Source organism: Anser cygnoides, chromosome 4 (genome assembly GCF_040182565.1).
Source record: "Anser cygnoides isolate HZ-2024a breed goose chromosome 4, Taihu_goose_T2T_genome, whole genome shotgun sequence".
NCBI classification, from domain to species: domain Eukaryota; kingdom Metazoa; phylum Chordata; class Aves; order Anseriformes; family Anatidae; genus Anser; species Anser cygnoides.
Window position 1 is genome coordinate 11,222,705 of NC_089876.1, and position 27,278 is coordinate 11,249,982.

General features: G+C 39.9%; 1 protein-coding gene across 1 annotated transcript; it reads right to left on the reverse strand.

Moving 5' to 3' along the window:
• Nucleotides 1–1,089: 1,089 nt before the first annotated feature.
• HTRA3 (HtrA serine peptidase 3) lies at nucleotides 1,090–25,386 on the reverse strand. Its single transcript, XM_013179211.3, is given in 10 exon segments — nucleotides 1,090–2,093; nucleotides 3,053–3,148; nucleotides 4,776–4,824; nucleotides 10,094–10,208; nucleotides 10,845–10,877; nucleotides 13,556–13,750; nucleotides 14,426–14,648; nucleotides 16,395–16,494; nucleotides 24,817–25,203; nucleotides 25,206–25,386. Coding segments are annotated over 10 exon segments (1,398 nt in total). The 5' UTR covers nucleotides 25,240–25,386; the 3' UTR covers nucleotides 1,090–1,927.
• Between the last annotated feature and the right edge of the window lie 1,892 nt (nucleotides 25,387–27,278).

Here is a 27,278-nt window from a genome sequence, read left to right on the forward strand (position 1 = left end):
ATATTAATAAGTGGATACAAACAGTCCAGCATCCTTCATGAACTATAATATGGTAGTCCTAACATGGTACACACTTATGTATAGGCTTGAATTTAGCTGTGACAGTATCTTTCTACATGCCACAGTTATCTTAAATTCAACATACTTATGTTTTTTGCAAGCTTAGATGCAAAGTTTGTAACTCATGGGAAAGTAGTTAATCCCCCTGAACAGGGAATACTATACAGATATAACTAAGTCACATTTGTTGACAGGGTTAACAGTTCACATTTTAGTGACAACATGGGTGTCATGCCATTACCAAAGACATAGGCAATAATGTGATGGAAGAAAAAACACATTCACTTTCAGGATTAATATAACCTATCTTTCAACTGTATAGCTGCAGTCACAGATAGCCAGCATGTAACATGTAACAAGATTTCTCTTTTCTACATGCTTGCTATCATACAAACACAAAGGCACAAGACTTGTAACAAGTTAGTTGGTATAGCCTGCATGTCTAGAGTTGACTGCTACCTAAAGAGGAGCTTCTAGTTGCCCTAAGGATTTTGGTTTGATGAAAAAATGTCTTAAATAAAGACACAAGTAATCTAGACGCAAGTCTAGAAACCACAGCTAGATGTATAAAATGCTCTAGATAAATACTTGCTGTCTCTCTCTTTGGTAATGGTAGCAATATTCACTAAGAAAGAAGATAGGTATCCTAAGCCTCAAAATTAGATCTGGATTTAGCTTTCAGCAATTTCTGTGCTGTATTTATTACACATATCTCACATGCTCTAGCTGGAGGTTAATAGTGCTTCCTTTCTGCTTCTTGTCACGTCTTTGCAGAATAGAGCATAACAGGAACCCAGCTAGATAGTCTCTAAATGACATCAAAGCATGATTCATAAATATGGGAAAAAAATAGTGTAAATAAATGACTTGTGTACAAAGCATTTCTAAACATAGCCTAAATACGGGCTGAATAATCATACCATAGGGTTGCAAAGGGGTTTCATAGCATCAGGGCCCAATTTTCTGCAAGAAGATTTTGGCTTGAGAGAGTCTATTCCAGTCTGACAGAATAGGGAAGGTAGAAAACACTTGTTTAAAAAGAGGTTTACACCAACACTTTATTTGTGTAAACTTTAATCTCCTTACAGTAGAAACTTACACAGTACAAGCCAAAAGTAGTATAACAATTTTACAGCAAAGCTTACCAGTAAAATGCAAAACTAATTTGTATCAATTTTTTTAAAAAAACTGTGCACTTTCTCAAACTTAACTTTGTTCAGCACATTGTTTTGATTTATATATAAGGCATTAATTCTATAAGAATCATTTACTATATTCCAAAATCGCATGACCTAGGTGTAACACTCTATAGCCTGATACCATTTTTGTTCCTTTTGATATTTACAGATTTAATCTACCTGCGTTGACATGTAGCATACAAGCACTAAGAACAAATACAAGCTTTGCCAATAGTAGTTTCACATTGAAGAAGTTATACAGAAAAAAAAAAAGCTCAATTGCAATAGCTTGGTTCTGCTGCAGCTATGACTGTAATTTAAGAATAATTTACCCCTTTGGCGTGTTTTCTAGCTTCCAGTTGTATTTTCATCTTTCAAAACGAAGAATTAAACCTGCTCTGAAATCTCCTCAAACTGGAAGTAGGCACCATTTCCATCAGCTACCCAAAACTTACTTTCCTCCTCCCCAACCCCAGAACCTGTGTCTTAAATTGCTTTGAAAGTCAAACCTGCAATACGTGGCATAATTGAATTCATTCTAGCTACTATGTACAGAAATGGTTCAGGCAATTAAGTTAGTCCACCTTGTCATTAGTCAACAGGAAGTATAATTACTGTAGCTGTAAAGGAGGTATCTAGTGTTCCAGAATAAGTGAGTTTAATTATGGTGGGAGCTTCCTCAATTCTATTTACATGACAATTTCAGGCTCAATGTTAAATAACAAGTCATCATTTCCTCTTCGGACTTCAAGTAGTAGAGGTGATTCATTCATCACAGCCTCCTGCAGGTCACTGGAAGTCATCAAAGGACGCCCATTGACTTTAACAATAATATCTCCATCTTGGATCCCTCCTCTGCAAAGACAGAAGAAACAGACAGTAAGTATGCCTTCTGTGTAGAGAAGTACCAAAACTCACCACCTCTATGGCTGATGAAATGAATTTTTGTGTGTTTTAGTTTCCACTGAAGGGGAATTTCACCCTTCTGACTGGAACAGAATAAACTGTAGTGCTGCTAAATGCAAAGTTAGTCTTGCAATATTTCATTGAGGATTTTCTTCTAAAACAGAAAACAGACCAACAGCTAAAGTAGTCTAATTCTCTTTGTCTTCATCAAAACTACAGCAGAGGAGAAATAGAAAAGACTTTTAGCCAAGACTTCCTCACTCCATCCATTTACAAGAATATGTTTTTATCTCTAGAGTATGTACGTCAGGCATTGGAAATCGAACACTATCAAAATTTCAAGAAAAGCAGTGGTGTACCAACTGAACAATAGGCAAATTATTTTTCTCTTGCTGTTCAAAGGTAGGCCACAATAGCCAATTTTATTGCCTTTGCATCTTTTCAATAATTCCTGAAATAATTTATAGAAATGCTATTTATTTTCCGGTTTTTCTGTAAAATAGTCTTTTCCTCTAAGATAAAGCATTGTCTCAGACAATAGTTCAGACAATATCTTATGTGAGTGCTATCCTGTTTCCTGTTTAAACTCAGTCCAAGTTTCTATTTATAAATATTCAACATACTTTTCCAACACAAATTTGGTTCATTAAATGTAGGGTGTTGTTTAAATTTGCACACTGTTCAATACTGCCTGGTGTCATTTAGAATAGTTCTGGTATCGGAATATTTCACTGCACTAGAATCTTAGCACAATTTTTTTTTTTTTAAACCCACAGGCACTATTTTAAATTGTTTAAACAGAAATCAAGACTGCTATAATGATGTACTTGAATACGAATAGGAATACTACCTACTAATATCTATTTGGAAATTTGTTTATGATGAAGAGAATAATGTGCTCTACATACCTATGAGAAGGTGAGTTCGGAACAACCTCGTGTACATAAATTCCACTTCTGACATCAGGAAAATCAGCATTATTGTGTTTCAGTTCTTCCACCAAGCTAAAAAGAACACAATCACATAGCATTTGATTCCACTACAAAAGCAGTAGCATTCAAAAATTCATATTTAATCTCAAATTTATTTATTCTCAAATGTTTGTGACTAAAAATGAATGTAGCACAGAAATAGTAGCACTGTGTCCTACGCGCTACAGAGGCAAAAGACATTTCTGCCCTAAAGAGTTAACATGGGCGATAATGCAGAAATTTGCTAATGTTTTTGCATTTTTACATTTTACAAGATAGTCTTAATTCATATAACAACATAGCTTTTGACAACTTCAGTCATCACGTAGGAGATTAGAACTGTGAGTTTTCCAGGGAAACTTCATCTTCCTCAAATTTTCTCACATATAAAACAGGTTGTGCTTGCCTTTTTAAAGAAAGACGACAGGAACCAGCTGCAAAATAGAGGCACTAAAAACATCCTCTAATTTCTGAGATGACAACATTATTTCAGTTCTGTGTACTGTGTGGATTAAAACCCACTTCCAGAAACAGAGAATTTTTAACTAATGATGGATTTCTCTGCTGTCAGTCATGAAAACCTGGGATCCCTCAGATTGAAAGGAAGCTCACATGGCTGCACAGAGCTTCACTTTGTTTTATTTTTTATTAAGAAAGCTAACATAATTACATGACTAAAGCAAACACATGGAAAGAAATAGCCTTTTCCTGAAAATAGGCCTGGAGACATCTTACACTGGTTCATTAGACACCTCAAAGCCAGTAAAATCTCACGTTGTGTTCATGTCATAGTTACACAGAGAAACATTCTGAGTTCCTCTTTATTGGTGGCAGTCCAGTGATGTTAATGCCATTCCACTGATTTGTTCCAGCTGAGGATCTGACACTTTGGGGAAGATTGCAAGAGTCTAACTCAATAAATAAAGATGGCTTTACTACAAGCCCAGCTGGAAATTGTCTTGTTTAATTTTTTAGTCTACTGCCACTTTGGAAACGTGCCTACTGCTGAGAAAGAACAAAAGTGTAAGAACCCTCATTTGTAATCCCAGGATCTGTCTGGATAACAGCAAGACACAAAGCAGTATGAGAAAGAAAAGAGTAAAAAAATAAAATAAAAAAATAGGAGGAAGGTGTCCATATCCTGCTTTTGTTAACATGTAAGCATGAAGCTTTAGTTTTGAATTTTAGCAACTACTTTCTTCCCAATTTGTGGTTAGACATAAAATCTCACTTCATATAGCCTCTACTGGCACTGAAAAAAACGTCACCAAACCCTCAGGCAGCTAATCTGCTACTGGCACTCAGAGTAACCTGAATGCAGCAGCTTGTTTAAATAACACCTAAAACCTGGTGTCACTGCAGACATCCTTGTCAAGAACAAAAGGAAGTATTCAGGCCCTCCCTAATTTCCCTCAGCTTCCAATAGGTCATTCACAATTCCCAGTATTTAGAGGCAGTGCTTTTTCAAGTCTGAGAACACACATTTCACCAATACAATTAAAATGTTAACAGGCTTCCAAGAAGCTAACTGTGTAATCCACATACTTCTGGATTCTCTGGAGATTTATAGCAAAAGCTGAATGGCAGAGTTCTGAACCACAACGTATCTTGCCATTGATGCTATGCATAGTCATACAGATTACCTTTCCAAGATACTTACGCAGGTGTTATTGTCAGCATTCGGATGCCAATGAAACGCTTCTTGCTATCTGAAAATAACATAAAAAATATTGAAGAAATTCAGACAAATACTGCAAATATAACTATTTTTCCCCCAAAGTACTTGTCAATTAAAACAGGAAGTATCAAATCTAAAAACAAGTCATACACATCTATACTGAGGCCATCTTTTCTTTCACTTAACCTTGGTATATGGAATGACAATCCTGCTCTCTGCCAGCAAGTATGAGAAACTCATTTATGCTTTGTAAGAGTTTTCCTTCAGGAAATTCAGGAAAAATTCAGTGATTTAGTATCATACGACTTCAGTAAATAGAAGATTTTATAACCAACTACCATTTCATCTGAAACTGGTCAAAACAATTTAATCATACAGTATCCTCATTAAAATTGTAGAAATGGGATTTAAAGAAAGGGAAATTTCCACCTTTCAGAGAAAAGACAGCCTTATAAAGATGCAACTGAAAGGCTCACAGTGAATTCTACTCCAAAGAATGAAAAGTAAGTTTAAAAAATAACAAAACAACAGCATAGACCTTACCCAGGACTCTACAGAATTTTAAATCATCCAAATTCACTCCTTCAGGAACAGCACCAAACTCCTGTAGTTGCCTTTTAGCAGTCATGATATTGCACAGCTGTTTTGTGAACAAATGCAGTCTGATGACTTCCTGAAGTGAGTGCTTCAGTAGTTAGTTATATCCGGTATGAAACAATATTTCCCCTTACTTGTTCCAGCATAACTACTCCACAATTTCTTTGAGCTTCCCTATATTCTCATGTGAGGAAAAAGATTGAAGAGGAGTTGTAGAGCCTCCTCTAACTCTTATTCTTTCCAAGAAAAATAGTCCCAAGTAAAAGAATTAGTCCTAAATTTTACGCATGTCCAATATTCCCATTAATGTCAGTGAAAATCTTGAGTACTAAAACAGGGAATTTACAACACTCTAGACAGTCATATCTGTAACCGTCATCTCTGCTTTTCCCTGAAATATTCTGTCTCTCTTGTATTCTCTTGTATTAGTGAAACTAATGAGATCACAATCAGCTATAGCAGAAGCATCATGACGATGTCCTATTACTCAAAACTGAAGTCTCATAAGCTTTGGGCACAGCCATGAACTAGCACACTCATAGTGCTTCACAAGTCTACACAGGGTATACAAATCTTTAAATGTTCACTTTAAGAAAACAAAAACAAAACAAAACCTAAAAATGGTAACTCCAATACCTGAAAAATACCCCACCCCCCACCTCCACCCCTTTTTGCAATGTGGACAGTTAAATGATGAAATTGTGAAATTGTCTTCCTTAGACTGCAGTCAACCACATAGATGACATATTCTCTCGGGACAGTTTACTGTCTGTATTAAATACTTTGCTGTCAGTCATTGCCTGTGCAATGCAGAATACAAACAATAAGCTATGAGCTATGGGTTATTTAAGCTGCAGAATCTAGATTCCTCCCCTTCCCAATCACTGTCATTTTGTAAACCAGAAAGCTTCCGGTAAGAAAAGTAAAGAAAGTTTTAAGCCTTTTGTTTTGCTCATGTCCATCCAATTTAAGCCAAGTGAAAAGTCTTACGCTAAGTTTTCATGAACAAGTAAAATTGACTGCTTGTTGTTGTTGTTTGTTTGTTTTTTAGAAATATGAACAGAGACTGAATGGGCACAGACAACCAGTTATACTATCTTATCATCACAAGGGGCCTTGTGATGGGTCAGGATTGAGTCATACAGGCAAAACAATATGTGGCACCTGGAACTACCTGCCAAATATTATATTTCCTCTGCAAATAAAAAGACTCAAAACCTGTCATTTTGGCAATTTGTGCAATCACGAGGCAGAAGAAAAAAATAATTGAGAGAACCGGAATAAAGGGAGGTCATACATTTAATAAGCACATCAACCAGCGTGAAGTCCCAGCAGAGGTTAAAAGAAGGTTAATATATTACAACAGTCAGGCTGGACGATTGTGAAATCACTGCAGCTTAAAGTTTTAGTAGAGCATGGCAGAGGGAGAGATTCAAATCACATTTAGTTTTTGTGAACACCTGGTCAGCTTGAACACTGATTCCAGTGGTACAAAGTCAAGTAAACTAGCCTCAGCCATCAGCTTAAAATTAAATCTGTTTTGTGTTAATAGAAAGTGACAAGCAGCTGACACCAAGTATCTAGATGCAGTTCATTATTTAAGGAGCTTTCTGTTGCACAGTAAGGAAAGCATTTATTTTACTGTTAAGCTGTTTTTAACTGATGCTTCTAACAGTATACATAGATTGTATATAGATATACAAACCAGCTAGATAAACAGAGGCTGAAGACAGAAGTGTTTATAAACTAGCAAAAAGAACCAATAAATTTAAATTAAGGAGTCAGTCACTCAGACTCTTCATGGACATGAACATCTGTCACATGAGCATCCCCACTACAGTTAATATCAGTGGGGCCAGGATATCACCAAGGTCTGAGTGAAGGAACGAAACCTGCACTCTTTATTCAAATGGCAAACACAATTCCTACTTCTCCACTTGCTCCTTTTACACTTAGATCATCTTGCAGGTTGCATGAGCAGTCCTGAAAGCACTTACAAAAGATATTCCACCGTCAAAAAGAAATCAGGAAAAATAACTCCAATCTATAATGCTGAATTATGTGCAGTGTATCTTCAATACAAACTGTATAGCTTAATTTATTCAATAGCAAGAAATTCCTATTGGTTACTAGCAAAAGGCACTGAAGTAAAAAAAAAAAAAAAAAAGTGAATGCCAAAATATATAGACTGATTTCCACACGTAAAAACACAACACACAGATGATTAAAATTGAGACATAGATGGAAACATTTAATTTCATGCACCAGTTTAGGAATTCTTAACTATAGAAGTAGGTTGACATTATGACTTAAATTCAAAATTAGCAAAATTAGCAAAGTTTCAGACCTTTCAAGCAGTAAGCATAATCTGTACAAAGCACAGTAATTTTTTGGTCAAAAATACAAAATAATTTCTAACGTATCAACCATACAATACATTAGGTAACAAAGAATGTTTAGATAATTCATTCAAATGCCATTCTCTTCTACTTCCGCCATGCCCCGTACTTAGGTAGATTATATATTTGTATATTTCCAGGTATATAACGGATGAGACTTCGAGAATTTATGCCTTCTACATGAAACTGGCAGTTAACTGATCAACTGAAATTTAAAAGACTCAAATCAGACTTATTTAATGATACCCTGAGTATCTCCTATAAGCCAAAGTGAATCTGGAAAGAGATGTTTCCTCTGGGAATTTTATCATCTTCAGGCAATATGATATTTACAGCAAGATGGTAATACCCTTAAACTTATTTCTATGACCTAATTGTACCATAAGGGTGGATCCCACTGAAACTACTGAAATGTAACTGGAGCAAAATAAAGCATGATAAAAACATCCCAAAAATTCTACTTACATAAATTCTTTATGACAAGAAATAATGTCTATAAAACAAAAATTAAAACTATTACCAAATGCCTAAAAAATGCAAACTAAATTTCAGACATTATGAAAATATCTGCTAGAAGTTCTCCTCCTCTATGCATCAAGGGCTTTAAATGACTACTCTTCTAACTGAAGTGAAAGTACAGGGTTCTTCAATAAGTAAAAAAAAAAAAAAAAAAAAATTGCCTGTGCCAAGAGCCTATGCCAAGCAGTGGAACTTGATGATGCTAAGAGTCAGTGTGAATCCTTTTCTTTTGATTACAGGGTAAAAAGAAGCATCAAAAATCATGAGTGTCACATGCCACCTAAACTTAAATCCTTCACTATTTTTTTTAGGGGTCCATAGGCGGTACCATCTCTAGGTCCTCTAGCTGGGCCTAGCAGGTACACCACTTTGCAGAAGCAAAGGTGCCTGAGGGTGCCTAAGGAAACAAGAGGGCTTGTTTCAGTGGTGGCATATCCAGCCTTCACCTTCCAGCCACAGTGACCAAGAACCCGCTGGCAGGTGGTAGGCTTTCAGCCTCTATAACCTGCAGGGTAGACCATCACTCTGCCTTGTCTTGGAGCGAGCAGTTTGGTTCTGCAGGGCAGCATCACCAACAATATAGGCTGCTTCTCTCAGAAGGCAACAGAAATGGAACAGTGGTAAACTGAGTAAAGAAACAATTTTTTGACTTGTTGACTGAAGTAAAATTATGTCAGCTACCTTGAAATGCACTTTTCAGTACATAATTAGTAACTATTTTCATCATTTTTTTCCAAATCAACAAGGGAAAGCAACCTGATTTGGGGAAAGCAGCAAAGCTTGAATGAAGGAGACCCAGTCAGAACAGTGATGGTCTCAAATATATAGGCAGATGCATAACTTTGAAGTCTCTAAGGGAAGTTTCTGAATTAAAAGTGTCTGATGGAACACTGAGCGGACAATGGTGTAGGGAAGCAATTCTGGCATCAGAAACTGGATGAACTGAGGAGGAGAAGATTAAAATCAAAAAGATTCAAGAAAAGCAGCAGCCAGCAGTCATGAAGAAAGATGAGTAGCGTGTGGACAGATAAGTTGGCAAACAAGGTAAAAGGTTTGGCCTGGATGAAGTATTGCTAGATCAACGTTGGCTGTGTAGCACATACTATGACACCTACTAGTACAGTGTTAGACACGAGGCACATATGAAAAGCCCAGAGCACTGTAGTCGCTGATACATTTAGAAGTATATGTTCTTTGGTTCTGAGATATTTTTTTTCTCTCCTATGAATCCCGATAGAACCCACATAGTTCTTTAGGAATTAGCACGTAGTTGTTCTTCCCCATGGGTCTGAGGATCTATCACAATATTCAGTTACATAGCACAGACATAGATGACCAGGGCAAAGAAAGATCAACAACAGATAACGTGCACACCACAAACCATTGTTGGATAAATGTTTTATGAGTTTGCTCCTTATTGTCCACAGTACATCTTAATATCCTTTTCGCTTGGACAATATGTGAAAGAGGAGGAGAAGACTCGTTGAGTCACCATCTGGTCTCAAGGTCATTTGAGACTGTCATGACTCATTTGTGACCACAGAGGTCCTTTTCCCCAGATTAACACAAGTAATATCTACTCTTTGGGGCTGTTAATAATAAAGCAACACTCCCTCTTCTATGAAGAAGTCTTCTATTTTCAAGTCCAAGGTGTTCTATATGGTAAAATAATGCTACTTCTTTCAGCAGTAGGATCCCAGACCTGTGCCTTTTTGCATTTCACCCGGACTTCAGTTAGAGTAATAATTGGAAGATAACAACATCACTGTATCTTGCAGACCTTACCTTTATTTTGTTTGTCAAGTGACTCTGTAAGGAACTGAGTGATGCGGTCTGATGGAATAGCAAAGGAAATTCCAGCTGTAACCTTCAAGGTGTTAATTCCGATCACTTCACCATCCTGTTGGGAGACAGCACTCAATTAATGTGCTCCTAAGTGACAGGATTCAGCTCACAACCTAGCCTTTCATTTTAAAGTCTGGTGTAAGTAACTGTAGAGTGTTGTAATCACTCAAGAAATAAACATTACTTCTAAGGGAGGATCTGGGCTCTGATTCACAATCCCTCTCACATTTATCTGTGATGGCCAGAGAGATTACAGTACAGTTTGTTCATCCAAGGTACATCCAACCACTCATCAAGATTTCCTCTCTGCCAAGCAGGCAGTGGAGTCAGAATTCACTGATCTACAAAATCAGAGCTGGTTTTAAGTAATCTATTTTAAAAGCAGTTGTGTAGATTGAACAAGTCCCATCTTTGCCTTGTACCCCAGGTTTCAGATCATGAAAGAAAATAACTGCTCCTACCAAAACCTATTTTCCTCATTGCTGTGTAAAATTTCCTGTACACTACAGGGGAATGTTTCTTGAAGGTGTATGAACTGAAACTCAATTTGCGTTGCTTGTATTAGCTTCAGGTTATCTGCCCACCATTAGCCTGAATAGCTGGAGGTTGGTGTAGTCTCTGAACCTTTTGAAAGAAATATTCTTCCACTTATTTCAAACACTTTCTTAAAAAAGAAGTCACCTGGACTTACCAGATTAACTAGAGGTCCTCCAGAGTTGCCATACTGTAAAAATGACATAAGGGAACAATAAATTTTTGCTTCACTGTAGGAAATGAAGATTGCATTTCAAGTAGTATTTTGTTTGTAAGCAATTGAAAGAGAGCAAGACATTTCTTAGGCAGCACTGAAGGATTCAATACTGATCACAGAAGATTACAAGTAGGTTTTACCCCACCTGCTCACATCTCTTATGATTTTTTTTTTTCCTTTTCAGTAAATGGCATTAAGCTAGGAGCAGTAACTTAAAACTCAGAATAGTTCTGCCTTAAATTTAAAGAAGAATCACTAAATCACTAATTAAAATGGGTATTTTGATTATTCTAAATACTGTTAGAACAAGGTTTTGAAACAAGTAATTGCTGGTTAAAGTTATATTTAATTGAGGTACATTCAGCATATGCACAGTTTTTAAGTAGTTTTATTCATCAGTTTGGTTTGTGGCACTGTCAGTCTCTCATTTTCCACTGGGGAGAACACAGTGCTTTGGAAGTTTAATCACCTATGAGGTAGGTTCTACATGAGGACTGATTTAATAGCCACTGAGATGCACTTCCCTCTAGGGAGAGCATATAGCAGCTCTGAGCAATCTGAAATTACCTAATACCTAATGTCCTTCAAAGGAAACATCCAACAGGACTACAGGAAGTGGGAGTTGGAGAATTTCCTTGTCCATCTTCATGTTGGCTCAACAAGTTTGCTTTTGAGCAAGGCCAGACTTTTCAAGTAGGTCTACTGAACAGCCAAAAGCAGCAACTTACCACTCAAAATAAACAAAAGCTAAGTGATGCATGACAGCAACATGAGCCATATAAACTGTTTACACTTAGATAGCACTGAACAAACCTTATAGATTCTCAGAACAGTAAAACAGACATTAAAGTTTTAAAATAAGCTTCAAAGTTCACGTTTAAACAAAGAGATCAGTTTCTTACAATGTACCTTGTCAGTGATCAGAGGTTACACGCTTGGTTTGTTTTATGTCTCACTGACACAAAAGAATTGAGACTGATTTTTCAGCCTTGCTCAGCCTACCATCTTTGATCCACTTGTCCTCTGCTTGAAGGATCTGCTTAGTGAAAGAACTTTAGCACAAGCAATATAGCTCCATTTGGGAGCTTACGGCCCTGTTTTCTCCTGCTCCATGTTCCTGCTGTCCTAGCATTTCTCAGAAGGCAGCTGCATGCACATTCCTACAGTAACGTTTTGGCTAAGCCACAGGAATGCTCTAAGTAGACCAGCACTCAAACTCCTCCCATTCTCAGGAGAAAACTAGTGCATTAGCTAAGTACACAGCATCCCTATGCCAGGGACTATCTTCATGTTTTGTGGTCTCTGATGGCAACTTACACATGTTGTCATTTTTCTTACCTACTCTACTATCAGTATTCCATTTGCTCTAGTATTATCTGATGCACTGTTATCCTTGTGTAAACTTGTCCACTAGCTTTTGAGTGCAGTGAATGCCTAAGTATATGCAAGGAAGCAGTCTGATCTTGAGGAATGTGCACAGGCGTGAAGTCAAGAATCCCATGTTCTAATTTTGCCTCTGCCACCAATTCAGTGTGTACTTCCAAGTAAACCATTTTGCATAAGTTTTCCTGTCTTCTTTTTACAACTGAAAAAATTAATTCCAATTACATGTCTTAGGACCTTCAGCTTCTGAATCATACGAAGACCTTTTTCAAAAAGTTCATTTTTATGTCATATCTTAGCACAAAAGTATAGTTACCCTTGTTTTTTCATAAAATTTATCTCAACAGCTCTGTGAGAATACGTATTTGTCAGGAGATTTGCATGTGTAAATGAGTCATAATGCTTAGTGTTTATGTGAAATTTGGTATCGAGGTCCAGCAAATAAATGCTGGAAGTATTTTTCTTTTAATGTATAACAGATTTAAGCTGTAAAATTTCAGGCCATTTCCCACCTCAGATATGCATGCAGTGCTCTTTTTAGAATCACTACAAGTTATATACACACCCAAGGACTTCGCTGAATCACTCTGGATCTCTCCAAGCTGAAGATCTGAAGAGGTATTATTTTCATGTTTTTCTATACAACAGGCAACACTAGGGGGCTTTAACTCTGTACAGTATTTCAAAAGTTTAACTTCTTTTACATCTAGACTCTTATTTGAATTATGTGATGCTCAAAGGGAAAACAAAACATGAAAACACCCTCCCTCCCCCCTAGTCTCCTTAAAGAAAAACAACAGAAAAAAAACTTTTTCTTAAGTTCTTACCTTGGTGTTCTCATATTAAATTCAAGCAGATGCTATCAACTTGATTGCTCCATCTGGTTCTAATGGATGGAGATGAAAGAAACTTTGGCTCTATTCTACAGTATGCTGGGCCAGACCAGCTGAACAAGCACAGAGAGAAATGTGTTGATTTACTGTGGGTCTATATAATCATGTCTTACTGCACAAGATCTACAGAATGAGATGGGTCTGTCATATGTAACATCTTCATGGACAAACTCAGAGAGGTCCTTTTTATTTAACATCCCTTTTATGACATTAATGCCTGAGTGCAACTAACAGACAGTGTGTAGTCTTATAAAAATAAGTGCCTATCACTGATTTCAAACACAGGGTTCATTTGGTGGATTTATCTGTTAAATACGGAGGGATTTCAAAGTCCCAGGACTGTGAAGCTCAGTTTCTCTTGTACCTAGTACTTACATTGATAATAGCATCTGTCTGAATGTAATCCATATCAGAGTCCCGCAAGCCAAGTTCTTTGCCATCTCGCTGAGCAGTGCTGACAATACCTGTTGTCACAGTGTTCTGTAAGGCAAAAGGGCTTCCAATTGCCACCACAAATTCTCCTGGTCTCAGATCAGCAGAATGCCCCAGTAACAATACTGGCAATTTTTTCTTAAATAAAACACAGAAGAAAGAAACAGCCATTAGTTTATATTGATAGTAACTTGCTTAGAAAGATAAAAAACTAGCATGAACTTAGGAACACATACTTTCCATTACATTAATGTAACTCTCTAGCATATGCCCAAAACTTACATCAGATACCATTAGTATACTACAGGGCATTACTGCCTTAAACTGTCTTCAGAAACAAACTGCTAGCAGCAGTAATTTCAGAAAAAATGTTAACAAGATTCTGAACCAGATTTCCCCATTTTCCAGCAGATTGTTCCCTCCTCCTCCTGGAAACAGCATATACACCAGCTAGAGATCAGCCTGCCACTCCCCCTACATTACCTGCCAGGGCATGTACTGGCTCTAAGCTAGAATGATTAACTAAGACATCCTGTGTCTTCAGGTAAAGACAGGAGAATATAGCCACATACTAGCTGAGCTATATTCCAATCTCCCTCCCCTTTTTATTTAAGCATTTTCTAGTACAAAAGACAAAGTAATTTAATTCTAAGAGAGGAAATTTTTTCCAGCCCAAGAGAAACTGTTTGTTCAGTACATTGTTGTCTCCAGACAAGGAATCCCTAAAGTACATATTCCAGTCAATATGTCTGCACTAAATGAAATTGAGATAAAGTTACCAAATTAATTCATCCAGGTCTTTTTGCTACTCACCTTAGGGTGAATCTTTATTGTTGCAATGTCAGATTTCTTGTCAATGTCTCTGATGGTTGCTTCATAGGTGTCTCCATTCTGTAGCTGCACTTTCAACTGTTGTCTCCCTGATATAGCGTTGGTACTTGACACCACGTGGGCATTGGTCACAATTAAACCAGAATCAGACATAATAAACCCTGATCCACTGGAAAGTGGGACATTTCGACCGAAGAGAGGGTGCCTATATAAGAAGCAAGTAATTGTAACTCAAAAGGGAAACATAACTTAGAGATGATTACATCAGAAATCATTTACCACCTTTTAGCCAATAACAAAGCATTTGATCACCGATGTTATAACCATTACCAAAGCAAACAACAACCCCACAAAAAAACACATTGATGGAGAAAGTATTTCTTGCAGACTGATTGCAGTCAGCCAGGGAGATAGAAACTGAGCTTTTTGGATGCCTGGCATGGTCCTTTTCCTTTGGTTTCCAATTCTATCTTTATAGGTTTCTTTGCAGAGGGGCTAGGTGACAAAAATGGAAGGAGGAGGAGCCCATCTGACCCACTAATTGCTGCTTCCATATGGGAAGAAAATGACAATAGTAAGGCTGACAAATGGACTGATCCTCTAATGGGAAAAAGCTGACCAAGGACAAAGAGGAACCTTGTGGCTGGACAGAGGAGCAAAGGAAGAGGTGACGTCTCAGGGAATCATGAAGCACAAGTGGAGAAAGGCAGGAAAAAATATGTCTGGAGACTGAAAGGACTGGGAATGCAAAAGACAAAAGAAATGAAAAACACTAACAATGGGTAAGATTTGGTAGAGAATGACATTTGTTGCAATATAGACAGTTAAGACTTTATAAACTGTTTAGAGTACTATGACTTTTCTCTGTGAACAATTGACGTTATGACCTTAAATTTGTTAGGGGAACAGAAAATGCTGCAGGAGATGAGAAAAGGTCCACAAATTCTTCCTTCTTCCAAGATGTGGTCCGTATTAGGAAATTGTTTGAAAGTTCTGGGCTATTCAGCATTAAAGAACTGGAGTCAATCCCAGGCAGAAGGCAGTGCTACAATTAGCACCCAGCAGGCTGCTGGACAAACATTTACTTATAGGGAAAGAACAAACAATCTTTACTACATATAGAATGCAAAGATCTTGAACATATTCAATTGTAACGTTCTCTCATAAGACCAATAGGACTATGTGCATAAAGCAAGGTCTCAGAAAGCCTGATTATCTTGATTTTGCGTAATAAAAAAGCCTGTAAAAATATCTCCTGGGTAGAGAGATATTCAGGTAATGGAACATCTATAATATTTGCAGTAACTTGTTCTGACAGCTGGTTGGCTTGAATACTCAACATCAAACCTGGCTTCTCAGCTTCAGTAATACTGAATATCAGTATGTCTTGGTCAGCAAATTTAGAACATTTTTCCCTATCAGAAATCATTCATGTGTTTAGATAGGTTAGAGATGGTCAACAAGGCTCTTAATGTTCTCCCTGACAAAATAAAACCAGCTGACATTATGTCTCACTGAAAGTGGAATAAACAACAAGGTGCTATGTTTTTTCAGCTTATTTTTGGACTTGTTTTTTTAAACTCTGGAGATATTAAACATAATCTAATAAGCAACACATCTTAGTTAAGGCTGAAGAGACATCCAAAGATGAAATAGACTTATTTTTTTTGTAAAGTACTTTAAAGACTCTAAAACCAATATAGTAGATCTACTAAAGAGGAGCAAAACACAACTTGGGAATTGTGTTATTCATGTTATACCTCAATTTCACAATCTTTGTATCTTCCTTCTCTGAATAAACGAGTCTGCTGTAATGTTTCAGATTATTTTGTGAATGTCAAGAACTCAAAAGTTAGCACACCATTCAACTTGGTTGCAAACAGAGGAAAAGGAAAATATTTAGACCTTCATTAAACTATGCAATTACAACTCAAAGACTTCAAAGCATTACCTGAGGAAAAGTTCAATGTGCACAACTGCAGGTGCAATCTTTTCCACCACATCCGCTATGAAGTTGAATTTATATCTTGGGCTGCTGGACTGTAGGTGACCTATACTAGCAGAAAGAATTGGATATGTTAATAAGACAATACCATTTTTACTAAGTAGGTGAGATGAGGAAGAGGCTCTACATTCTAATTTCTAAATGACATCAAATTATCAGAAGCAATGCTTTGTGCCACCATGATTTGCTCTAAGTTCAGCTCATGCTGAAGAATGACCTCACAGTAGGTCTTGTACTCCAAGTCAACACCTGGTCTTCAGGAGTACTAGATTTGCCTATTTCTAGATGACATAACATAGTAATAGGTACAGATAAAGTCCCAAGTCTTTAAAAGGAAAGGGGGCATGGGGCATCACCCAAAAAGGAAAGATACACAGAAAATAAAGAGAGAAGTTTGATAAAGAGATCTCGTGCATTTTGGTATGCTGCATAGTTCTTAATTTAAAGGTCACTTTCACCAATCCATATCTACAGATGTATTACTGACCATCAGGCCGCACCTCGAGTACTGTGTTCAGTTTTGGGCCCCTCGCTACAAGAAGGACATGGAGGTGCTCGAGAGAGTCCAGAGAAGGGCAACGAAGCTGGTGAGGGGTCTGGAAAACAAGTCTTACGAGGAGCGGCTGAGGGAGCTGAGGTTGTTTAGCCTGGAGAAGAGGAGGCTCAGGGGCGACCTCATCGCTCTCTATAGGTACCTTAAAGGAGGCTGTAGAGAGGTGGGGGTTGGTCTGTTCTCCCACGTGCCTGGTGACAGGACGAGGGGGAATGGGCTAAAGTTGCGCCAGGGGAGGTTTAGGTTGGATGTTAGGAAGAACTTCTTTACTGAAAGGGTTGTTAGGCATTGGAATGGGCTGCCCAGGGAGGTGGTTGAGTCGCCATCCCTGGAGGTCTTTAAAAGACGTTTGGATGTAGCCCTTAGTGATATGGTTTAGTGGAGGACTTGTTAGTGTTAGGGCAGAGGTTGGACTAGATGATCTTGGAGGTCTCTTCCAACCTAGACGACTCTGTGATTCTGTGATTAAACCTTTGTATTCAAGTTGTTTACAAGTTACAAGATTACAGCACCATGGAGTCTAACCCATTTCCAAAAAAAAAAGTCTTCACTGATCTACCCGATTCTTTGAATTAATTCATAAGATACTAGGTAACAGAGAGCTAGCTGTAATAGTTTACATCGTCTTTCAGATGGCTTTCACAATAAATTGTTAAAGGACCTACAAAGTCAGAAAGTGAGGGACTTTACATTAGCACAATATCTAGACAATATCTTGAAGCAAAGACAGGAACTTTGGAACTGACACACCACCAGTATGAAGGAAGAAAGTATTAAAGAAACCAGATCAAGACAATTAGGCATTTCTCCATAGAAGTCCATGAGTTCTTTTTCCTGTTACTGGACATGGGATTTACTTTTGAGGGTAAAGAAACCATGCTTACATTTACAAGCTAAATTTATATGGTATGGTATAAACAGACGGAACAACTTGGCAGGAGCAGATTCAGCCTATTATTTCTATGTACATTCTCACGCACTCTGAAAAATCCTTCCAACCAATTGAATATACTTCTTTCAGTATTTGGTTTAAAAGAAACACTGCAAACAGGAATAGCAGAGGTCAGACACATGTAAGCACAATACACTTATTTATTTTGCTTTCTGGGGCACTGAAGATTGATCTTACCTTCAGCTCACAAGCAGCTTGCCAGATTACGCAGTATATCCTTTGAAGTCTACTAACATGACTTTAAATGGTTGCATACACAGCAGTGTACGCTGACAGGATATAGTATTATCATCACACTTATTATAATAGAAATGGCTACACATCTATGAAAATCAGTTGGCAGGACCCTCAGCTGATGAGCTATCAGAAAAGTGGGGGGCAAAGCATTGTGAAGGCAGGCTTTTTTCAGTTGGTGTACATCAGTGAAGCTCTATGTGAGTCAGGGCAACTACAACGCTTTGTATCTATTGAGTGCTGAACTGTTCCACCCATGCCAAATTGTCACAGCACCGCACTCGGCCAAAAGCAGAGGAGGAAGCCTGCCAAAGAACTCAGCTTCACACTACTGCTGACCCACCACCACGCAATCATCATGGGTGGCAGTGGCTTTCCAGGTACAATTTGGGGTAAGCAGAAAGATAAAATCTGAACGAGACAGCGGATTAATGTAAATATTGAAAGAGTGGAAGAAAATAACACGCAGTAAAAAAGAGAAGAGACTGTAAAACTGAAGCAAATCTTCTCTTCTTTCCACACCACACTGAAACCATTTCTGTCTGAGCAAAGTCCAGAACCTTGGTGCTGGGGTGAGAAAACATGAACACTCAGACCTGAAGGTGAATCCAAACCTGTCTTCCTTGGAGGAAGGGGAAATTTCAAACAAAGGAGATTCAAGAATAACAGACATGCAAACTTTGAAGGAAAAGTCTAGCTGAAGATCTCCTGGCCTGATGAAAGATGAACTGTTCGTATTAGTTTCTGGTGGGGGCTAAATACTGCTGAAAACTAAGTTACAATCTTGAGATGCTTGCATAGAAACTGACTTTTCTTGAATCATTTTCTGCAAGCTGGGAGTGACAAGAAGCTTTAGCCACATTAGATGGCATCCAAGGAAGCTCAAACTGTGGACCAGGAAGAAGTAACTGGCAACTAATACTTGGTCTCAGATGTACAGACTGATTTAAGGGAACTAAAGTGTTGGTTATTATTAAGAAATAACAGTGCATTGCACAGTTGTTAAACCACTGCTTTTCATCAGAAGTTCTCAATCTGCTTTAAAAGGCAGGTATTGCAGCCTGAGAAGCAGAAGAGGGAATGAATGTACAGCGTTGCCTAAGCTGTATAAAGTCATCCTCAAAGAAGTGTCACAGCTGGAGCAATAGAAACAGGGTTTTATGTCAGACCTTCAATCTATCCTTTAATTTGCATTAGGTGGTAAGGACTAGCTACTGTTCTTACTAAAACATAAAACTAATCACATCTTTTTCCTTCCTCTCCCCTGCCAGACATTCTTGCTGTCTCTCAGTTTCATGCAGCTCTCAGACCTCTGCTGGACTGAGAATGTAAAAGCTCCACTTTTACAGCAGCTTCAGGTTTTTTGACCTATTGACCTAATGAGATTTCCTGCATATTTTTTTTAAAGGTCTCTTAATAGCATCCATTCTTTTCCATGTTATTATTGCATGTTCAAGATCATATCACAGCAGTCAAAGCTAATTTATCTTGGCAGAAAGGCAGAATATGATGCAATTAACTCTCTGTAGAACAGCCAAGACATGAAAAGTGTTGTGAGCAGGTTGTACCTGAAGCAAAAACAAACGTACATTGTCAAAGTCTTTAGCTCTCTGCATCTTTCTTAATCAAAATAACTAGATTTTTTTCCAATCCATACCCACAAATCAACCAGACTCAGCAGATCTGAAATCTCATCCTACCATTTAAATCAAGTGATTAAATCTTGATAAGCTTTCAGGCACCTCTAACGGAGAACTCAAATTCCAGACTTGGGTATAAGTGTATGAACTGAAGTTAAAGATGTTCAGTCTACTCTGTTAAATTTGATCTTGCGTTTCCAGTTCTATGGGTTCCAACTACTATAGATTTACATCCAATTGGCTAAAGCTAAGCAACCATCAGGTAAGAGCCCATTATTACCAGCTAAAGACTTGGATAGTAGCATTATCTACAGCATATGAGTTCCTTTAATAGCTTTATATCTATTTTCTTGCGGAGGAAATAGACTCCCTCCAATCACATTAGCACCGATGTAAATCAGGAACAACTTCAACAAATTTGTGGAGTTAACTAGTATGAAAAGAACTGGAAAAAAAAATTAGTAGAAATAAATTGTCATTATCTCACTGAAGACAATAAAGCTTGAACTGTTTACAGTTGCAGAAGACCGAAAGTTTCTGAATATCTGCCAACTTATTCCCTGTGGAATCAAACCAAATTGTATTCAACGCCTTCTTAAAGACAATACATTTTATCAAAATCCACAAATTTAAATTCATTAGGAATTTGTGAGCCTGGGAAACTCATTCTTTTGAGGCTGTTCCGCCATTACCCTTCTAAAACCAGCTTCAGAAAGGATCTGTATGTTCAGCAAAATTATTATGTCTAAGGGAGGACTGCAACCTGGCAGATCCGATCACCAGAGATAAACACTGTCCCTACTGCGCTTTCATAGAAAGAAACGAAAGACAAATAAAAGATTATAACGTCTCTGCTTAAAAAACAGAAACATCTGCTGGAAACATAGGTTCATGGGCAGCTTTTCTGATGAATTCAGCATTAAGATCAAGTTGCATAGCTGTGCACTGACCATAAAGCCTTGGTGGGTTTAATGCCACTTTATGGTTCAGGCAACTTGCTTATACAGTGGATGTCTACCATGCACAGATGAAAACAATTTTGTGACCCAACACCAAAGTGGCTTTCTTGTGCAGTACAGCAGTCACAACAGCCAGACAGAGAGAGATTGGCACATGCCTTCCTGCACAGACACCTAACCACCTCACTGACTTCAGAAGCTTGTTATTCCTCCTCCTCAAGTGACTCTCTTAAGGAGACGCAACAAGAACATCTTTTTCCTGTCAGATATCTTTTACAAAAACAGTGAAGTGCTACACTCTGAATATATACCAAACATTGTACTATGTTCATCCTCACCTGCAGGAACTCAAACCAAACTCAGACATAAAGAAAACAATCAGTAAAGGAATGTGACTAGAGTTTATTTCCAGCTAATACCCTGCAATGCATTTCCCTAAATACAGCTGGAGGCAGGTGTAAAGCTTTGATGACAATAATACCATTAGGAGACCTCAGTATCTCTTACTGGGCCAGTTTTTCAGAAATGCAAGTAATGATGTCCTCAGTTATTCCTCTGCATCTTCAAGGTTACACTCTTGCACGCTCGAAATGCCCTAGGCAGAACAGTGTGCAATGACCCTGCTCAAATTTTAACTGTATTTTCAAGTGTTTCTTTTCAGGAATGAAACTTCTAGACTCCTCGCTTGCGAAGATTTGACTGACATGGGTAATGTTTTATATCACGACTGCTTTCTGACAGTGACTTCAGTTATGACTTCAATTCACAATGCAGAGGGCAGACTTTCTCAGGCAGAACCCTGCGAAAGATCAGTATTAAGGCCAATGGGTCTTGTTTCCTGGAATTTATTGAATTTATTTCCTCAAAGGTTTTCTAATTTTTTTCCTTGTTGCACTGATGAAACAACACCTTTATTTTTCAAACAAATTCTTTTTGTTTTTTCCTTTGCTTCTGCATCCTAGGAGAGAAAACCCAAATCGTTTGACATATGACCTGCCTTCCAAGAAACCATTAGCAAAATAACATTGCAGAGAATTATTAACTGTACCGAGAATGTTGTATTGAGATCTGATAAACAGCCCTCTGTGCAAGAAAAAAAAATCTGACATAATTTGGCAATAAATCGCAGGTGACCTCATGAATACGTTGGGTGAGGAGTTTGACACTTTAATAGATTGATATGTGACATTAAAATTTCAATTTGCTACAGCGGTAAACAGATCTCTGTAAGAATGGGTCTTTGACTACAGAGGTTGTCTTCCATAAATGTTTATGCCACTACTTACGCGCTAGCCTGTACTGCTTTGTCTTTGTGACAGAACGTGACAAAAGGCAGGTAAAAGCTAGCTGTTTCAGAAAGCTACCATACCATAAGGTACCTTGTGTTGAACAAGGAAAAAAACAAACACACAATTATATGTAGTATATAGTTTAAATATGTCCATAAGTTCTGCATACTATTCCCATCGGTGTCTTCAATAAGTCCATGGGTTTGCTCAGATGCATAAGGCTGATTGCATGAATAGCCATTTCAGCACACAGGCACACTGAAGAAAACCCATAACAGAGTTCCTGCATCTCCATGCAGTGCCCGCCACCTTGCAGTTCCCTGCATCTAAAACTTTCAACGTAGCATGGTGTTCTTCAAGCTAATACAGGTCCTTAATAAGGAAAAAATCATTTTAAGGTTTGTCAGCTTTGGAAATATCACTTGCTTTGTCATTCTAGACACCTCCCTGCCTTTCTGTACCTACTACTCCTTTTTTCATGAGCTCATTCACCAGACTTCTGTCACTATGAAACAAGGGCTAAATTTGCTTAGCCTATCTTGGTTTATCACAGCCTGAATCTAACTTAGCTTCAAGGTAAGCAACTGAAAATGGACACAAGCGGAAGTTTCAAGAACTGCTCTCCAAGTCATTGCATGTTCCGAAAACAACCTAAGTCCTGCTATGTAAGGCTACCATTATCTAAGATTGTTTTAATGTATGCATGGTTAAGTAAAATTGGATTTACATTGTAACTAGTTTAGGTCTCCAACCTCTGAGTCATCTGAGGCCAGATTTCTTTCATGAACAGGGAAAATAGAGAAACTCAACAGCAATTTTAAACTGTCGATTTTCTTCTAAAGCCTCTCATTACAGCCATTGCATGTTATTGTTTAAAAAAAAAAAAAAAAAACATAATTGAGTTCTATTCCTGGCTCAACCACCAACTCAGTTTGACCTTGGGCAAGACACTTGGTTTCTTTGAGCTTCAGTTTGTGCAGCTGAAGAATTGAATAAAAAAAATTAAAACTTCACAGAGAACCAGATGCTTCATCTAAGCTGTGGTTTACTGGGACAAAAAATAAAGCCAAAATAAAGCGAACACTAAAATAGTTGCTTGGAAAAAAAAATTGTTACCTCTACCTTACTGCTCTGAATTCCTAAGCCTATTAAACAGTATACTCAGGAGGATTCCTTAAAGAAAATGTCATGTATACCAAGCCCCAAGCACTCTGTAAGCCTAAGATGCAAGCTAGCTCACCCATTTTGGTTAAACATTCTTGTTATTTTGAGTGGATCAGTTCCAACCAAATATTAGGAGTACTAAAGCTAACGGATGCTTATGAGAAAATGAACAGACAAACAGCAATTTATGATTGCTAAACACTGGAGAGACTGATTATCGCAGCTCCAGCTAGCATTGGAGCAGTTTTTGGCTCTGACAAGCCAAGAAGTAACTTCAGGAATACCATTTTACCCCCTCCCTCCTTCTGCCTCCATTTACTTTCTCAGAAAAGTGGGATATATGAAAGCCCTCCTATTCACAGAAAGGTTTTAAAAGGCCAACAACAGTTGCCCTTTTCCCTCCGACTCCTCCCAATAATTTTTAGCAAGCTTGCAATCTATGAATAAACAGAATGGTTGGTGGTTCACCTGACATAATGGATGCACTAATACATGATTTAAAACCCCACTATGCATATGACTTTTCTTTCCAGGAACGGTATTAGAAAGCTAGTAGAAGCACACCCTTAAAATAATATACAAGGAAGTATGGAAAAAGAAACTAGCAATGTTAGCCCTTCCATAAAGTGACCAATTTTAGTAACAAAAAACAAAACAGAACTCCAACATGGGTGATTACTAAGCTTTCTGATGTTATAGCCTGAAGTTACCACTGATATTACAATATCGTAGGTCAAGCAAAGGCCTTAGTATGTTATTGCAAAACAGAAGACTGCTTGGTATCGTGAGTGTCGTCATTTTAAACCATAAGGAAGGTTTACAGGCATCGTTCCCCCTTTAAACTCCACAAGACTCTAGCTATAAGACTTCTTGTGAGAAGAAAGTAAAAGAGACAAAAGACTACATTTAGATGTTTTACATACTACCTGGTGCTTTTTTTGCACTGTCTGAGCTACGCTACTTTAGCAGGCACTTTCTTGCCAGGATACGTGTCAGGGGAATCAAACTAACCTCTGATAACATCCCCAGGGACAGTCCCAGAGCAGAGGCATTTCCAGCTCGGCACCCTGTGCAGGACATGGCACCATGGTTTTGCAGCACAGCCCACGCAGGCGATGCCATTAGCAAGCATCAATAATGAAATAAACGTGATGCCAGCAGTACTGGAGCAAGCTTGTAGCACTGCCCGGACAGCGTGCCTTGCACCCTGGCTTGAAAAGGGGCGACCGACCTGAGAGCCTAACGCCTGCGCTCACTGCCATGCGACAAACCACGCTCGCCTCATGCTCAGCAGCATTCACAGCACTGAGGTGCCTATGGCCATGCTATCCCAGGGCAGCCTTCCCAATCCTCTAAGCCCACCCAGCGGACAAAGGAAGGGGATTTGTGCCGTTCAGAGAGGACTTGAGCCCCCCACTAACCCCTGCCCCGCACCACAGCGAATGCTGACAGCAGGATGAGCTGCCTTGCCCCTGGGGAGCCTCGAAGCCCTCCAGAAGCCCCCAGCCCCTCATTACAGCCTGTCAAGCAGCACTCCCCACACCACCCACCCCAGGCAGACCCCGCCATGCTCCTACCCGATTCACAGGCTCCCTTCTGGACCTGGGCGACAGCGGGCAGGCCGTGCTGCAGCGCCTTGCGGCTCACCGCCTTCAGCTGGCAGACGTTGTCGTAGGTGCGGCCGTCGCTGCCACACACCTGGGCGCTGAGCTTGCACTGGCAGACCCCCTTGGCGAAGCGCTTGCCCATGGGGTAGCGGCAGTCCAGGCTGTCCCCGCAGGGGGGGTCCTCCTTGCGGCCGCACGAGTCCCCCTCGCCCGCGGCGCAGATGAGGCAGCAGTTGCAGCGGTCGGGGACGTAGCCGCTGGGGCAGCTGGGGCTCGGGCACTTGGAGACATCGCAGCGGGTCGGGCACTTGGCTCGGGCCGCCGGGAGCTCGGCGGAGCCTCGGCTGCAGCCGAGGAGAGCAGGAGCAAGGGGCTGAGCAGCGACACCCGCATCCTCGGCGGTGAAGGGGTGCGAGCCCGCCCGGCCCGAGGGGAAGGAAAAAGGAGGAGGAGGAGGAGAGGGGAAAAAAGTGCGATCGCGGTGCAGCGAGGGAAGGGAAAGTCGGGCTTGGTGCACACACGGGTGGGAAAGTCCGGACTTCCCCGAGGAGGAGCGAAAAGCGGCAGATGGAGAGGAGGAGGAGGCTGCGGGATGAAGAAGACCAGCTCCGTCCGTGCGAGGCGCGGCGCCCAGCTGCTCCCCGGCACTAGCTGGCAGCGCTGAGGCGCCCAGCCATGGCCAAGCCGCCGCGCAAGGTGGCCGGGGGAGGCAGTGAGGACACACAGGAGCGAGAGGAGCAAGGGGGGTTTTATGGGGGATGTGCCCCGGGCCGCCGCCGCCTCCAGCGGCAGTCGCCGGAGCTCGGTGACCGCCAGGCCCCACCCCGGCCGGGGAGGGACGGCTCCCGGCGGACGGGCGGAGCGGGGAAAGCCTGCTCCCCGCAGCCCGGCCCATGCCGCCCTCCTGCTGGGAAATCACTGGCCAAAAGAGGGGAAAGGGTGAGGGGGTGCCCGGCTGCAGCGAGCCACACCGGGGCAGGAGGTCGAGACAAAGCGAATGTCCGTTTGTGTGGCAGTACACGTGGGGTTGTGCTCTCTGGAGAGCAGGGGGTAGGAAGCCAGCCATTTTGTCTCCCCTCACGCTCGACGTTAACGCTGGCAGCGTTAGTAAGAACTTGTCCCCACTGCCACAAAAGATTGATTGGGGTTTGGCCCTTGCCTTGATGGCAAACACAGTGGTGGATGTGAATCCCCTTTTGCAGCTGGGAGGGACACAGCTAGATGTGCCACCTGATGATCACTTGTATGGCACGAGGGCAAGTTGTACGGGACACCTAGCGAAGGGCATCCATCTCTCTGTTGTAACTTACTTCAACAGAAGATCTGGTAGCTTCTGTATAATGTAATATTAACTAGAAGTATTGATGAAGTCCTAATCCTTGGGTGATTGTTTTCTTTTTTAAGCTATCCTTTACTACAAAGTGTTCAGCATCATTCTCATTTGGAAGAGTATCCGCCAAGCTCTATTAACTAGCCACTGACAGTCTTCATAATGTGCAGAGTAAAACTTACTGATGTGCACCATCCTTACCAACAAAACGTGCTTTCAGGTAGCTATTAGTTGCAGCTTTCAAATTACTTAATTTAGCTATGGCTCCCAGAAACCTTACCCTAACTTAAGCAGAAAAACTTCCAACATAACTCATCTGAAGACCATAATGAACATGATAAGCAAGCCCTACTCACTGGGTATGACATACATTTCACTTCTGGCTGCAGTTCACTCTTCATGTTGGGGATACAGCTTGCTGAACCCTGCAAGGCAGTGCCTTGGACTTTCTCCTGATGGGATCCCATGAACCAGCTGTAAGTTGGCAATGGATGACTACAGTTTACTGACCATCTGCATCTGTCTATAGGGTCATACCAAGGGAGAAATGCTGTTGCTGTCTTCTAATTAAGAACCTTGAATGCAGTAGGCAGACTCTAGAATCCCCATCCACAGTTAGTGTTTTGTTGTTTCCTGTGTTATACAGACAGAAGTGGTTCAAGACTGGATTCTCCAGACAGCTGCAGTCCCATTTACAAAAGAAAAAAAAAGGTTAAATGTGATAGCTAAAGACATTAAGTGCCTTGTGATAAGAAAACTCATAGACTCATAGAATAGAATCATAGAATATCCCAAGTTGGAAGGGACCCATAAGGATCATCAAGTCCAACTCCTGGCACCACACAGGTCTACCCAAGGATTCAGACCATATGACTAAGTGCACAGTCCAAACACTTCTTAAACTCCATCAGGCTTGGTGCCGTGACTACAACCCTGGGGAGCCTGTTCTAGTGTGCAACAACCCTCTCAGTGAAGAAACTCTTCTTGATATCCAGCCTGAACCTCTCCTGTCGCAGCTTGACACCATTTCCCTCAGGTTCTATCACTGGTCACTGAAGAGAATAGATCAGCACCTGCCCCTCCACTCCCCCTCATGAGGAAG